This window comes from Mauremys mutica, chromosome 7 (assembly GCF_020497125.1).
Source record: "Mauremys mutica isolate MM-2020 ecotype Southern chromosome 7, ASM2049712v1, whole genome shotgun sequence".
In the NCBI taxonomy this organism is placed as follows: Eukaryota; Metazoa; Chordata; order Testudines; family Geoemydidae; genus Mauremys; species Mauremys mutica.
Window position 1 is genome coordinate 70580369 of NC_059078.1, and position 14614 is coordinate 70594982.

At 39.4% G+C, this 14614-nt stretch overlaps 1 protein-coding gene across 3 annotated transcripts in view; it reads left to right on the forward strand.

Moving 5' to 3' along the window:
- The window catches only part of BMS1 (BMS1 ribosome biogenesis factor), a 40360-nt gene that overhangs the window by 9143 nt on the left and 16603 nt on the right, over positions 1–14614 (forward strand). For 2 of the 3 annotated variants that reach the window (XM_045024646.1, XM_045024647.1), the window contains exons 5-13: positions 1196–1384; positions 2247–2389; positions 4077–4198; positions 4845–5041; positions 5724–5863; positions 9726–10537; positions 11304–11405; positions 12798–12952; positions 14175–14256. In XM_045024646.1, coding sequence (XP_044880581.1) covers positions 1196–1384; positions 2247–2389; positions 4077–4198; positions 4845–5041; positions 5724–5863; positions 9726–10537; positions 11304–11405; positions 12798–12952; positions 14175–14256 — 1942 coding nt within the window. The remainder of the gene's footprint in view (positions 1–1195; positions 1385–2246; positions 2390–4076; positions 4199–4844; positions 5042–5723; positions 5864–9725; positions 10538–11303; positions 11406–12797; positions 12953–14174; positions 14257–14614) is intronic. The other variant, XM_045024648.1, reaches the window with a different exon arrangement.

Here is a 14614-nt window from a genome sequence, read left to right on the forward strand (position 1 = left end):
GAGGATTTAATTACTGACGGAGCCATAAATCATTAATCCCTTTGCATCTTAGGGCTTGTCTACACTTATGATTTAGCGGGTCTACTGAAGACCCGCTAAATTGTCCGCCGATCTCTCTCCCCTCGACTCCTGTACTTGACCTGATCAAGAAGAGTAAGGGGAGTCGACGGTCGATGTCCCATAGTGTGGACCCCATGGTAAGTAGATGTAACCTACGTCAATTTGAGTTACGCTATTCACGTAACTCAAATTGCGTAGCTTAGATCGACTTTTCACTTTAGTGTAGACAAGGCCATAGGCTCCTTGTTGTTGAGGTGCTAATTGGCTTTGCCTCATGTTCATGTGACTACAGGAGACGGTTATCCTATGTCAATGTTCTGCTTGGTTATCATCTCTCAGTGACACATTACAGTAATTGCAACATATGAAGGAAGTTTGTTTATCTCACTTGTACCAAAGATCTGTTTATGATCTTAGATGCTCTAGTCCCTTAAGGCATTAAAGCAGTAGTCTCTTGAGGTAACCTAATCTTTGGTTGCATTTTTCAGATACCCAAAACAATCAGGGCCTTTATCTTTACTAATTTAATCAGACATTCCTGCAAATATTGATAAAAGCTCAATCTTGCATGTTTTAAGAGGGGACAAAGTTTGTTAGTTGAGGAGGGCCAGATTCCGATACTCTTACTCCTGTTCAGTATTATCTTACTCCTCAAAGAGCCTCATTACTGTTTGAGCAGTAAGAGGCTCTTAACTAAATAAGGATCTGTCCCTCATTGCTGGGACTAACACTTTTTTTGAGGAGCGGGCAGGGGAGGGAGGGAGGTGGTGATTGTGCAGAGGGATACTTTTGTTCTGACTCTTGTCTGCGGGTGGTTTTTTTGGTCCTGTAATTTTCCTGGAGAGAGGGAAGCAAAATGAAGAAAAATGTATAAATGTATATAGATTTAGGAGAGGGGATTTGATTTCTTAGCCTTTTCTAAAATAAGAAGGGCTTAAGACACAACTTTTAATTTAAAAGGCCCCAGTTGTCTCTCTAGGTTGTGTAAAAATCCTTGGGAAGACTGCCTGACTCAGTCAACACAGATTGGATGAAAAGTTGGATCCTGTTTAAAAGCATGACTATTAAATTAGTCGAAGATGCTGATGAGGGCATTTCAATAGCACCAGAGTAAATTGTTTTCATTCATTTTCAGGTTCTTATGCTCATTGATGCCAGCTTTGGATTTGAGATGGAAACGTTTGAGTTCTTGAACATCTGCCAAGTACATGGCTTTCCCAAAATCATGGGTGTCCTTACCCACCTGGATACTTTCAAGAACAACAAGCAGTTAAAGAAGACCAAAAAGAGATTAAAACACAGATTCTGGACAGAAGTGTATCCGGTATAATACCAAACAGTTATTTTTCATAAATGTTTGAACTGTGGAAATTGATTTAGGGGTAGGAAAAATATTCAAGTATTTAAATACAGAAGAGGAATAGCTCAGTGGTTTGAGCATTGGCCTGCTAAACCCAGGGTTGTGAGTTCAGTCCCTGAGGGGGCCATTTAGGGATCTGGGGCAAAAATCTGTCAGGGGCTTGGTCCTGCTTTGAGCTGGGGGTTGGACTAGCTGAGGTCCCTTTCAATCCTGATATTCTGTGATTTGCATTTGTTTGTTCACAAATATTACTGAAAGAGAAGACTTTGCTAGTGTAGCATTTAGTATTGAGACTCAGCTTATACAATCTTTCTTTCTCTTTCTTGAAAATTAACTTGTGTAATTGAGCTCTACCACCAAACAATAGATCTGTTACAGCACTAGAGACCAATAGTCATTCACACAAGTAATGATGTGGGTAAGGGGTTGCAGGATCAAATCCTAGATTCATAAAAGGCAGATGGTGTTGCTTTGCAGACTTTAATGTGGTGTCGAGCAATGCTAATGTTGTGTAGCTTCTGTATTTGTGTTGTGCCTGCTGCTAAAAGAAGAAAAAGGGCATGGTTTCTGTGAAACATACATCTGCCTTTTAACGGATGCAAAAGGAAGTCTTTGCTGCTGTTGTGAGCCTTGCACACCTGGTGCCAAATTGTTGGGGATAATTTTTTGCCTTGATGAAGGGGAGATAATTAACAGAAGTTAACTCAAATTTGTTGGAGGCAATTGTAACTTGTTGAATGGAGTCTCTTTTTTTAGTTTTAATGAGGTAGGAATTTAATTGGGGTAAGTTTTTTTTTGTTAAACTTTTAATATAAATTTGATTTAGGGTGCCAAACTGTTTTATCTCTCTGGGATGGTACACGGAGAGTACCAAAAGCAGGAAATTCATAATCTGGGACGCTTTATCTCTGTTATGAAGTTCCGTCCACTTACATGGCAGACGTCTCACCCATATGTTCTAGCAGACAGGTACGTGGGTTTCTTTTTTCCTCAATTCTCTGTTTGTCTTCTGCACTCCCACCCCCATGTTCTGTTTTTATAAGACTGTAACAGCCAGTCCGTTGAGAGTGTGCCAGAGATTTGATAATGGCTAAGTTAAAGTTTAATCTCTTTTTTTTTTTATTACTGACATAAATGAGGGGAAATCAGTGGTGTAAGAGGTGTATTTTCAATCCTGTGCATGTAAGTTTAGCCACGCAGCTCCACTCATGTCAGTATGAGGGAATGGTGTAATTCTGTCCCTGTACACTTCTGATTTTAATAGCACAGTTATGTAACTGGGCATGCAAATGACCAATTTATTGTCTAGCTAGAATTTTATGGAATTATCAATTACTGTGGCAGCTGGTGCATAGTATTTGTTGACCAAAATGAATGCGACCCCACTGATTTAAAAAATCAGTTATAATAATTTGCAATCTGACTTTCGTGGAGCTGAGGCCACTTAAGTCAGTGGTAAACTTATCTATTGACTTCCGTGTAAGTTTGATTTGTTAAAAGACTTGTAGGATGAGGTACCAAATGTGTATTTAGAATGTTTCAGGATACTTGAACACTGTCCATAAAACATTTAAACAAAATTGCTGCTTGATTATATTGAACTTCTCTGAAAGCACGGCATCCCAATAGCTTAGCAGCAGACAGTGAACATATCACTCTGATCTCTCTAATCACTGGAATGGCTCCCCATTGAATACGGAGTCTACTTCAAGGTCTCTATCCTGAATTTCAAAGGTCTCCATGTGATTGGCACTAGCCACCTGAGAGATTGTCTCTCATTCTGTGGCCATGATCTCACACAGCAGCTAGGTTCCATTGGAACAATGAATCTGTCTACCAAAATGGGGAGGGGAAGCTTGTGAGTTCTGAAGACTCAACTTTCAGAGGATCTGGACCTTGCTTGCTCTTGGAAGAGATTAACCAAAATCAATAAAAAAAACAAAACAAAACAACCTTTCTTCTTTCAAAGTCCCATTCATGCATAAATGAATGGGGAAAAAACCTATGAACTGATCAGATTATTTTTCTTGCAATTTGGGAGAGACGTAAAAAACCAGACATTCTGTTTTTTGCTTTTAAATACAGGGGCAATGCTCAAGTGATGTGGTCAGAGGAGCACTTAGAAAGATGATACACAAAGTTCTCTGAAATGCACAGAGCACATTTGGGGAAAAGAAAAAAAAATTCTCTAAATCTTCAGTTCCAGTTTTAGGTGTTTGCTTACGATTATTGTACATGAAAGCCTAAAAGTGAAATTGGCTAGAAAGTGACTATAAACAAAAATGAAACGGACTCAGCTGTTTTCCCTTTATGCCCCCAGAGAAAGGAGATATGCCCCAACTGAACACACATTTAATCTTTCAGAGGTGTAATATTAGATTAAATGTTATACATTTAAAAATAAAATTATCGTCTAAAATATTCAACACAGAAGAATCTTATTTTAAAAAAATGACTTTAACATGACTTATTCTGTTCCTATTATCAAACACTGAAAATTTCAAATAATTAGATTATACACTGTTTGATTTTTTTTTTAAATAAAGCTGCAATAATAGTTTAATGTAGCAAGTGCAACAATTTGCTTCAGTACTTTCTTTATGGAAGATGATAGTTGAGATAATATATTTCTAATATCTCTTCTGATATTCACTAGAATGGAAGACTTGACAAACCCAGAAGATGTTCGAGTCAATCCAAAGTGTGACAGAAAGGTGTCACTTTATGGCTACTTAAGAGGGGCATATCTAAAAAACAAAAGCCAAATTCACATGCCAGGTAAAATATAATTTTGCTGATTAATAGCTTGTAATGCTATTGCTGTCAAAGGGATAGTTTACATCTGTAAAAGACCACCATGCTGTAGTTTAATATTTTAATATTAATATTTTGTAAAATTTTTAATTGAGAAATCTTCTTGCAGTGTTAAATCTAAACACAATAACAATGTACTAGCATCGAAAACCAGAAAATGAAATTGATCAGTATAGATCTCTAGGATGATTGAAATGTAAAAAAGGTAGTGTCAATAGTGAAAAGTAAGTTAGGCTTATTTAAAATGAAAAGTATCACGTAGTGTAATAAATGAATACTAATTAATAACGTAGTGATTTAAGTTATTTTCTTTTTACCAATGCTGAGATGATGTTAGTAATGAAGGCAAGTGTATATTTAAAGGAGTGTGTTGCCAATGATTTATAATCCACTAGCTGATTAACTTGTAGAATGTTTTCCAGACTTAGTGGTAGGTCTTAAAAGTATTGCATGTGGTTTATCTATGCAGTGTACCATTGATGTTAAATCACTGAATGCCGCAATAGAGCCCCTTTACCTCTTTATGGTGAATTGTACACGGTTTTTGTTTTTGTTTTTTTTTAAATCAGAGCTTTGTCAAAATCCTTTTCTTCCTTGTCCCTCACCCCAGGTGTAGGGGACTTTCCTGTGAGTGATGTGAGTTTCCTGCCAGACCCCTGTGCGCTTCCTGAACAGCAGAAGAAGCGTTCCTTAAATGAAAAGGATAAACTTATTTATGCCCCACTGTCAGGAGTTGGAGGTGTAGTGTATGACAAAGATGCTGTTTATATTGACCTTGGTGGAAGTCATGCTCATCAAGATGAAGAGGTAAGGAGAAAGTCTGTTTGTTTCAGTTCTCTGTTCTCCAGTAGAATATAGTTTCTGCCTAAAGAGGCAAAGCAATGGTGCTTGGAAACTGTTTAGTTTTGGTAAATTTTTTTTTTTAAAGAAACATCATCGACCCAAATGATATGTAAACATATCCTTATCCTTAAATATCTTATTTAACAACCTTTCTTTCTACAGTGATTGAGAAACAAAATAGTTTTTGTTTGTTTTTTTCCCAATTTCCCTCTCTCAAAAGCTGTGGAAAACAACTAAGGAAGTAATTAATAATAAATACTTACATAGTTAATGCTTGGAAAGTATCTGAAGAGTAATGAGCTAAGTGTCATGCCATCCCTGAGAGCAGGGCCCATGTATTTAGTCTCGTTTTGCAGGTGGGGAAATTGAGGGAGAGTGGTTGTATTTCTGAGGCAGAGCGTGAACTTTTTCTGTGTCTTGTACTCAGACCATTTCAAATATTATGGTGCATGAGTTAAAATAATACTAAATGCACAATATGTTTGTTACACACTGGTAAGGAGCCCATCTCTGTAATTTGCATGGTTTAATATTGAGTCTGTTCCTGTTGCTCATTTTTAGGCAGTTTTAACAATTTGTTGATTGTTCAATAGACATTTGCATGATTGATCTGTTAAACAGAAAAAAAAATATTTTGGTTTGTCAGGAAGAAGTGAGACCAAATCATGAACTAGTCCAGAGCCTCATCTCCACACATTCCACCATCGATGTTAAGATGGCTTCAAGCAAAGTCTCTCTTTTCATGGACTCCAAACCATTAGGTTCAGAAGATGTGGAAAACCAAGAGTAAGTTTTTTGAATTTTACCAAGCAGTGGGAGACTGAACGACTTGACTAGAAGAGGCATAATACAGGCAACAGCTTTGGCCACTTGTATAGCTTAGTTAATAGCTGTTTCAGTGGGCTGATATTAAAGGTTTGTGGCTTGCTTGCATGGCAGATGCACAGAAAGAGTTTGGGAGAGGTTTATTGTAGAAGAGAAACAGGAATACGGAGCTCTGAAACTTAAAGCAGACCTGTTTAAACTTCATGACTCTGTTCCCACACTTCCATTAGAACCGGATTAAGATGAGATAATCACACTTACTTTCAGTAGTGATTTTATCAGGGTTTGAACTAGTCTTCGGAGTTAAAAAGCACGGTTGCAGAGTTTCCTACTCTTTTCTGTAGCAGTCCTCCCCTAAACATGGAAAACATAATTCAACCTCAACTAAAAAATAGGTGGTTATGGGAGTAAGGATGCTTAGGATGTGGACATGGATGTTTGTAGGAGAAATAATTGTAGGACAGGGGTATATTTGCTTTCACCTTTAGACATCTAGTTTTCCTTTTTTCTTGGACATTTCTATTTTTGGGCACACTAAATTATGATTATCCATTAGGTATTAACTTTTCAGAATGGAATAATCAGTACAAGGTTCTTCTTTTGTCAGGTCTTAAGAGGAAAATAAATCCAAGCTTTATTTGCACTTTCTCTGGTTAGTGTTGTTTCTCCTGGAAGATAAGTAATCATCGTTGTAAATATCATTGGTCTTTGTGTGAGCAACTCTGGGATTGCGGACTTCAAAGTGGTGTTCAGAATCTGCTGCAGGAGTATAATTATAGAAGTCAGTAATACCACCCTACAGATAGATTGCTTACCACTTCCCATTATAAGACTGTTTTCTGTTGCTTATAACTCTATTTAACTGTTCAGGCTGAAATTTTCCATGCTGGATGTCCATCTTCGACATTATTATTATTATTATTATTTATTATTTTATTTTAAACTTTTGCTTAAACAGCTAAGCAGTTTCTGAGAAGATTAAGGGGAAAAACGTCTTGATCCTGTTTTAAAAAAAAAAAGTCTTAACATTTCATAAAGAGATCCTTTAGTACCTCTGTTTTCTTTTAATGAAGTTTTTAGGATGTAATTTCTACATAGCTGCAGATGCCTGATACCTGTCTGTGATGTGTGTGATCAGTTTTTTTTGTTTTGTGTTTAGAGACAAGGTGGGAGAGATGATATCTGTTATTTAACCAACCTCTGTTGGTGGGAGAGACAAACTTGCAAACAAGGTCTGGGAAACGTATTCAGGGCAGGTCTACACTTAAAATGCTGCTTTGATGCAGCTGCGCCACTCTAGTGCTTTAATGAAGACATTCTAAGCTGACGAGAGAGCTTCTCCTGTTGGCTTAGGGCATGTCACATGTACAGCTGCATTGTGTCTGGTGAAGACGCACTGTGCCGATGGGCGAAGCTCTCCCACCGAGATAGCGCTATCCATACCGGCACTTAGGTCAGTGTAACTACACTGCTCAGGGGTAGAGTTTAGGCCCAGGGCTCAGAGTGTCACAGCTAAATACAAGGTAGAACAGATTGTGTAGGGTAAGTAGTTAACACACATTTCAAGGGACTGTTCAAGAAGAAGTGGCCTGTTAACACCCTTCTGGTAGGGAGGAAAGGAAGGTGGGAAAGCAGCAATATAGGGGGTTGCTAGTGGGTTGGAGATTATTGTAAAAAGCCATACATCCAGTCTCTCTCTTCAGTCCGTGATGTTTAGTGTCTAGCAAAGTTATGCTCCCAGACTCGCCTTTTGAAAGTGTTGTGACTGATAGGTCAGATAAAGAGTGTTCACAGGTGATGTAGTGTTTTTGTCTTCCACCATTTTCCTGTGTGAGTTCATTTGAAAGCATAGTAATTGTCTGGTTTCACCCTGACACGGTTCCTATTGTGGCATTTAATTCACTGGATGAGGTACATCACATATTGTGATAGGCATGTGTAGGCCCAGGGATCTTGAAAAGTGTGTTGTGCTTGGTGTTGATCATTGTAGCAATGGAAATATGTTTGCAGGTTTTGCATCTATTGTTCTGGCAGGGTCTGGTGCTGCTTTGAGTTGTATCCTGGTCTAAGGGGAGCTTGCTTCTGATGATGAACTTGGATTTTTAGTGTCTTGCTAGACTCTAAAACTCATGGACTGAATAGACACACTGGATTTTAAGGCTTCTTACAACAATCTATAACCTGCTACCCTGTATTCTGCCCTCCCCACCCCCCCCCCGGTAGATCCTTCCCCGTTTCTTCTTATAACTGGAGGAGTGTTCACCTTGAATAGTCCCTTGAAATATGAGTTAACTACACCTCTACCCCGATATAACACGACCTAATATAATACGAATTCAGATATAACACGGTAAAGCAGCGCTACGGGGGGGTGGGACTGCGTGCTCTGGCAGATCAAAGCAAGTTTAATATAACACAGTTTCACCTATAACATGGTAAGATTTTTTGGCTCCCGAGGACAGCGTTCTATCAGGGTAGAGGTGTACTTATGCTAAATAATCTGTTCCATCTTGTCTTTAGCTGTGACACTCTGAGCCCTGGTCTACACTACAAAATTACTTTTGTAAAACTTACGTCTAATAATCCACACCCTTGAGTGACTTAGTTAGACCAACTCTGTATAAGGGCAGGTCTACACTATAAATGCTGCATCGGGGCAGCTGCACCGATGCAGTGCTTTGATGAAGACACTCTAAGCCGACAGTGGAGTGCTGTCTGAGAGCTGCAAGAGATGGAAGTTATGTCAGTGAGAGATTCTCTTTCTCTGTGTGTGTGTGTGTGTGTGTGTGTGTGTGTAAGGTTAGTATAACTAGGTCACTCATGGTTGTGGATTTTTCACACTCCCGAGTGGTGACATTACACCAAAGTAAGTGTTACCCCTGCTGGAATTCTTTGCCACTCCCCAATGCAGAATTTGCACAGAATTAATGTTCCCTGCAGAACTAATTTTTTTTCCGTTGTGATTATCATCAAAATGCTTACTTTTTCTGGAGCTGAATGCAGGAGCCTCAGCAGTGCAACATTTCCTCAGTCTTTTTTGTTGTCTGTTACAGATATAGTTGCTGACAGATATTTTGAAATAAATTGCCAAAATAATTGAAACTGGTGTGATTATATTGTGGTATTTTGACAAATAAAATATGCAGAATTTTAAAATATTGTGCACAGAATTTTTAATTTTTTGATGCAGATTTCCCCCAAGAGTAAAGTGTGTAGGGTAGACTGCCTAAGCTTTAAAGCATCTCTCACCAACAGAAGTTAGTCCAATCAAAGCTATTACCTCACCCACCTTTTCTGTCTAATATCCTGGGACGGACATGGCTACAACAGCATTGCATACAACAATAGGTTTTTTTGGTCATTTATTTCTCCGTTTAAAACAGTATTTATCCCCAAGTTAGAAAGGATTGAAACTCCATCACCATTGAACACAGTACATTTTTCCTTCCTTTAAAAAAAAAAAAATTCACTGGCATAGCAACATGTGATACATTTTTGGTTTTTGTGAGGGTCCTGGGAGCATGGCAATCGTAATCTTCAGTAAAAAAAAAACCCAAACAACTTTAGTGCAGGCATTCAGTCTAAACTAGTGGATAACAGTGAAGAATCGCTAATTTAGTTGTGATATTACCACAATGAGGCTTCTTGAACTAAGAGCTTTCTTTAAGTCAGACAGTGTTGCTACTTGTTTCAATGGCACAGGTAACCATGCTTCTGCTGTTGAGGTCACACCACCAAAATGTTCTTCAGTATTTGTTTGTGACATCAGATGTTTAATTAAAGCCAACTGCATTTTTTTTTATCTTGTTCTCCATTGGGAAAGCAGATTTGTGATGCCAAAAGAAGAGAAGCAAATTGATTTGAAGACTGGGAGAGTACGTCGGAAGGCAGTGTTTGAAGAAGAAAATGATAACGGAGCAAGTGATGAAGAGGAGGGTCAAGATGAAGAAATGTCTGAGGACGAGATGGATGGAAGTGAAGATGGTGGTGATGATGAGGGAGAAAGTGACAAAGAGGTACCAGGGCAAGAGCTAGGTCTCAGGAGTGCCAAGCGTATGAAAAGAGAGGAGACTACAGAAGAAGCTGCAGTGGAACTGCCAGCATTTGCTGATAGTGATGATGATCTTGAGATGAGTTCAGGGGAAGAAGGGGAAGCTGACCTTGATGAAAGCAAGGAAGAGGCAGAAGACCATGGAGATGAACAAGAGAGTGACGAAAAGGAAAGTTCAGACAGTGATTCTGAATCTTCGAGCAGACAAATAAGTAAATTCACACCCTGTGAATTAAGCAGGGAAGATAAAGAACGAAGAGAGAATCATAACCTAGATCACCGCTTGGGTAAAAAAGTGGTTCCCACTACAGATTCTGGAAACTGCACAGCTGAAGAGGCATCTGAATCTGAGGCTGAAGGATCCTCCCTGGAAGAGGAGGAAGAGGAAGGATTAAATGATGACTCAGAAGCTGAAGAGTCAGATAGGAAAGGGATTCAGAGTGCTCCAGAGAAGAATGTAGATGGTGTTGAATGGGCTGAATTGAAGGCTGTAGAAGATAAGGATGGTGATGATGATATTGAAAATCTACTGAAAGAGGAAGAGGAGTATGGAGAAGAAAATGACTTTTCTGCAGACACAGCAGGTACATTTTCAATTTCTCATTTTCCTTTATTGTGCATTTGACATGTTCATTGCTGGAGGCAGTCTCTTTTTTTTTCCCCTTGGGAAGCAGTGTTGTCCAGTAGCTAGAGCAGGAAACAGCATCTCAGGAGACCTGGGTTATATTCCTTTGTAAGCCATTGATTGTCTGCTTAAGCCTTAGTTTCCCAGACAGTAAAATTGATAATACCTAGCTTTTATAGAGTTCTCTGATCAAAGGCCCTAAAGACATGCACAATTGTTATCTTTACTGTGGTAAGTTTTCAAAAAAGTGAAACTTCTGTATTGTATTTGGAAAAGGTAAACCACCTTTCAGTGATTTTATTAACAGATGTAATCCGTGTCAGTGGTGAATTTATGATGATGAAAATAGTCTAGTTTAGTCTGCAGGTTCTGGTCTTAATCTTTCTTTTACCCTTTTATTCCTTCAAAAGTTAGGAATCATCTGCACTCCAAAACAAACCAAATCACAGGAGCGTGTTAGATTTGGTTGGTTTTGCAGTATAGATGGTTCCTAATCACAAACCAAATCACAGAAGCATGTTACAATACAGGATGAACAATTCGAGCCAACCATGTATATCTGTGTCACATAGGATTAGGACTTTAGCCTCGTTATCTACCAATTTTAAGTGTATTGTAAATGACTCCCTATTTAAGTTTTCTCCCTAGTGCAGATGGTCCCTTAGTCTAATACATTGCCAGCAGAGGAAGGAATTTACAGTGTTCTCCTCCCCCCCTGCTTTCAGGTGCACTTAAGTGGAAGGAAGACCTTACCCAAAAGGCAGCCGAGGCTTTTCTGAGACAACAACAGTCGGCTCCCAACCTTCGCAAACTGGTTTATGGAACAGGTAAAAAATCCCATGTGTATAAGTGTAAGTTTCTCTCCTAGCATCATGATGCTATTGCTCTGATCCCTGTATAGCCTTTTAATCATAGCCATATTAGTTAGCCATAGCCTTTGGAGTCTACTCTTCCATGGGTGCACGAGGAAATAATGGATTTAACTCTCCTTATTGGTAACAATTCACATTTAGTTTTCCTATATACCCCCAAGAAAGAGAATTTTATTCTCCTAATTAAACATATCTTAGGCTAGTTTAACCTAGTATTCATCCAGAGGCTTGCTAAACATATATTTGTTGGGTCCTTCCTTTTTAAGATACAGCAATATTTTTCCAGGTGGATAGAAAGAGCGTTAAGTTCCCTTTGGTATATAGTATTTTCCCAAAACATTTAAGCTCAGCTTTTTAAAAACAAAAAAAAAATCTAGTAGTAGATGTTGTGCATGTACCACCTAGTTTGGTAACTGATTATTTGTGATCTGTCTAGTCAGGTGAGATTTTTGTTGTCCTCAATGAATTTTGTCTAAAATTAACCAAGCCTTCCTTGAAAGGTGAGGAAAGTGTTCATTCAGAATATGAATGAAGTTAAATTTATGATGTCTGTTATAAAGTGTATTTTTGAAGATAATGATGATAATTTGTCAAGAATTGGCAGTTAGTTTAAAGTGAAGATAAAGCTGTCATTTACATGATGTATTCACCCTGTTTAATTCATAAACTGATACATTTCCAAGCAAGAGACTGGCCCCTCAACATGTACAACTCCTGTTGATGTTACTGGGAGTTCTGCATACTAAGATTTGCAGTATAGTGCCCTAAGAAATTGCCAATAAATTCACAAACCCAGTATTAGCAGTTTGCAGACTGGTACAAAACAAATGGGATTTGGTTTTGGAGAAATAAACAGCATTTTTCTAATAGGTTGGGTTTTGGTTTGTTTTGTTAATTTTGTGTTACATATGGTGTTGAACAAAGACATCACAATTGCTTAACTGAAGAACAGTTTTTTCAGATAAATCCAGTCATTCACAAGGCACCTGATTTTTCTGTTAAAGTATGTGAAATTTTACATGTGGAATATATTTTTTCCACAGTTATGTCCCATCTAATTAGCTCTCCAAATAAAGACCTGCCTTTGGGTTCTGATCTCAATATAGAATAATTCACCTGCTGCTGCTTTCTCTATAAGGGAATCAAACAATGTATTCGTTTTTCTGCTTTCTTAATACAAGCTGGAACACTGGTCTCCTTAATAATGCACCCCTTCTATGATTTAATTCCTCTTTCCTCAAACTACATCAGACATTCAAAGATGTATGGAGCAAGAGAAGTTTTTGATTAATCTAATAAATACATATAATTTGTAGATGATGCTTTTAACTATGGCATTTTATTTAGTGGCTGAGGATGCCGATGAAGATGATGATGCTGATGAAGAGCTCGGAGGGCTGTTCCACGTCAGCCGTCCTGACAAAGAATCCAAACAAAAGGCTAATGCCCTTGACTGCTCCAAATTTCCAGTGGAAACCCCCCAGGATTGGGATTTAGATGAGGTACTGCTTTTGGAGAGACAGCTCTTACATCCTGTACTGTTAGGAGCACGTCCAGTATGTATCCACTTACACCAGTCTTGAATTTCCCTAATAAAGAACTGCTGATATGACATGGAGACATGAAGCTAACCCATATGAATTACAGACAGTTCTGCCTTTGTGTCTTCTTCAGAAATTCTCATCTCCTCTTTATCCTCACCAGAGACTTTTACACACAAACAGCATCTTAGGTTTTTTGCTTTTAAATAGGAAGGGGAAGTTAAAGCTTTAAGTTTACTTACTAGTGAAAGATGCTGGATGGATTGCTGTGATGACTGATGTCATCTTATTTATTCACTAAATGGTTACCCCAGTGGCGTTATCACTGTAAACTTCTGTGCTGACTCACGCTAATGAGCTTTTGCATTTTTCTGGCAGGATGATTTCTGGGGGTAGGGAGAGGTTAATTCAGTCTCCTCCACCTCTGTGTGGAGGTTGCCAGCAAGGAAGACAGTTTTGATAGTTGTGTTATGATGTGGATAGTACAGGGGTGGGAAAACTTTTTCGCCCGAGGGCCACAGCTGGATATGGAAATGGTATGGCGGGCCAGGAATGCTCACGAAATTGCAGGGTTGGAGTGCAGGAGGGGATGAGGGCTCTAACTGGGGGTGCGGGCTCTGGGGTGGGGCTGGGTATGAGGGGTTGGGGGTACAGGAGGGTGGTCTGGGCTGAGACCGAGGGGTTCAGAGGGTGGGAGGGGGATCAGAGTTGGGGCATGGGAGGGGGTCCGGGGTGCAGGCTCCAGGTGGCACTAACCACAAGCAGTTCCGGGAAGCAGCGGCATGTCCCCCTTCCGGCTCCTATGCGGCGGCGGCGGGCTAGGTGCGGTGCTTGTGGCAGAGGCAGTGTGCGGAGCCCCCTGGCTGCTCCTAAGTGTAGGATCTGGTTGGGGGACATGCCGCTGCTTCCAGGAGCCACACAGAGCCACAGAGCAGGGCAAGTCCCCTGCCAGAGCAGGGCAAGGCCCGGACCCCCCTACCCGGTGGGAACTCAAGGGCCAGATTAAAATGTCTGAAGGGCCGGATGCGGCCCCCGGGCCATAGTTTGCCCACCCCTGAGATAGCAAATGGGCAGAGAGCAAGCCATCTCTCTAAGCCAGAACAAGTATTACAGATGAAGTGTGTCAGCTGTTGAAGTGCTTTGTAGTCATGAGAAGTGTACAAGTAACACTTTCATTTTACAGGTTATGAACAGTATTCGAGACTGCTTTGTAACAGGAAAGTGGGAAGCAGATAAAGATGCAGCAAAACTGCTGAAGGAAGATGGTAGGTTTGATGCTCTTAGAATATGAGTAACGGAGGAAGAACTTCTAGTGAATGCTGTAACTTAATATTTAACCCAAAACTCTGTTATGTATTTAAAAACATTTTACATTAGTAACACCCTTGCCAAGTTCTCTTACCTGTTTTACATATTTGAAGCACTATGCAATCATTAACTGATTTTATTACTGTAGCTGGTATCAGTCTGTGCACAAATAGGAGAGAAATAGCAGACTGAGATAGGGAACAATTTACACTCTTTGCATATAGAATCTGTCTATCATATAGAATAGAAAATAGAATTCCCACTCAAGGCTGGTTGGCTTACACTTAGAGATAATTGGCTTTCAGTTTTGTAGGT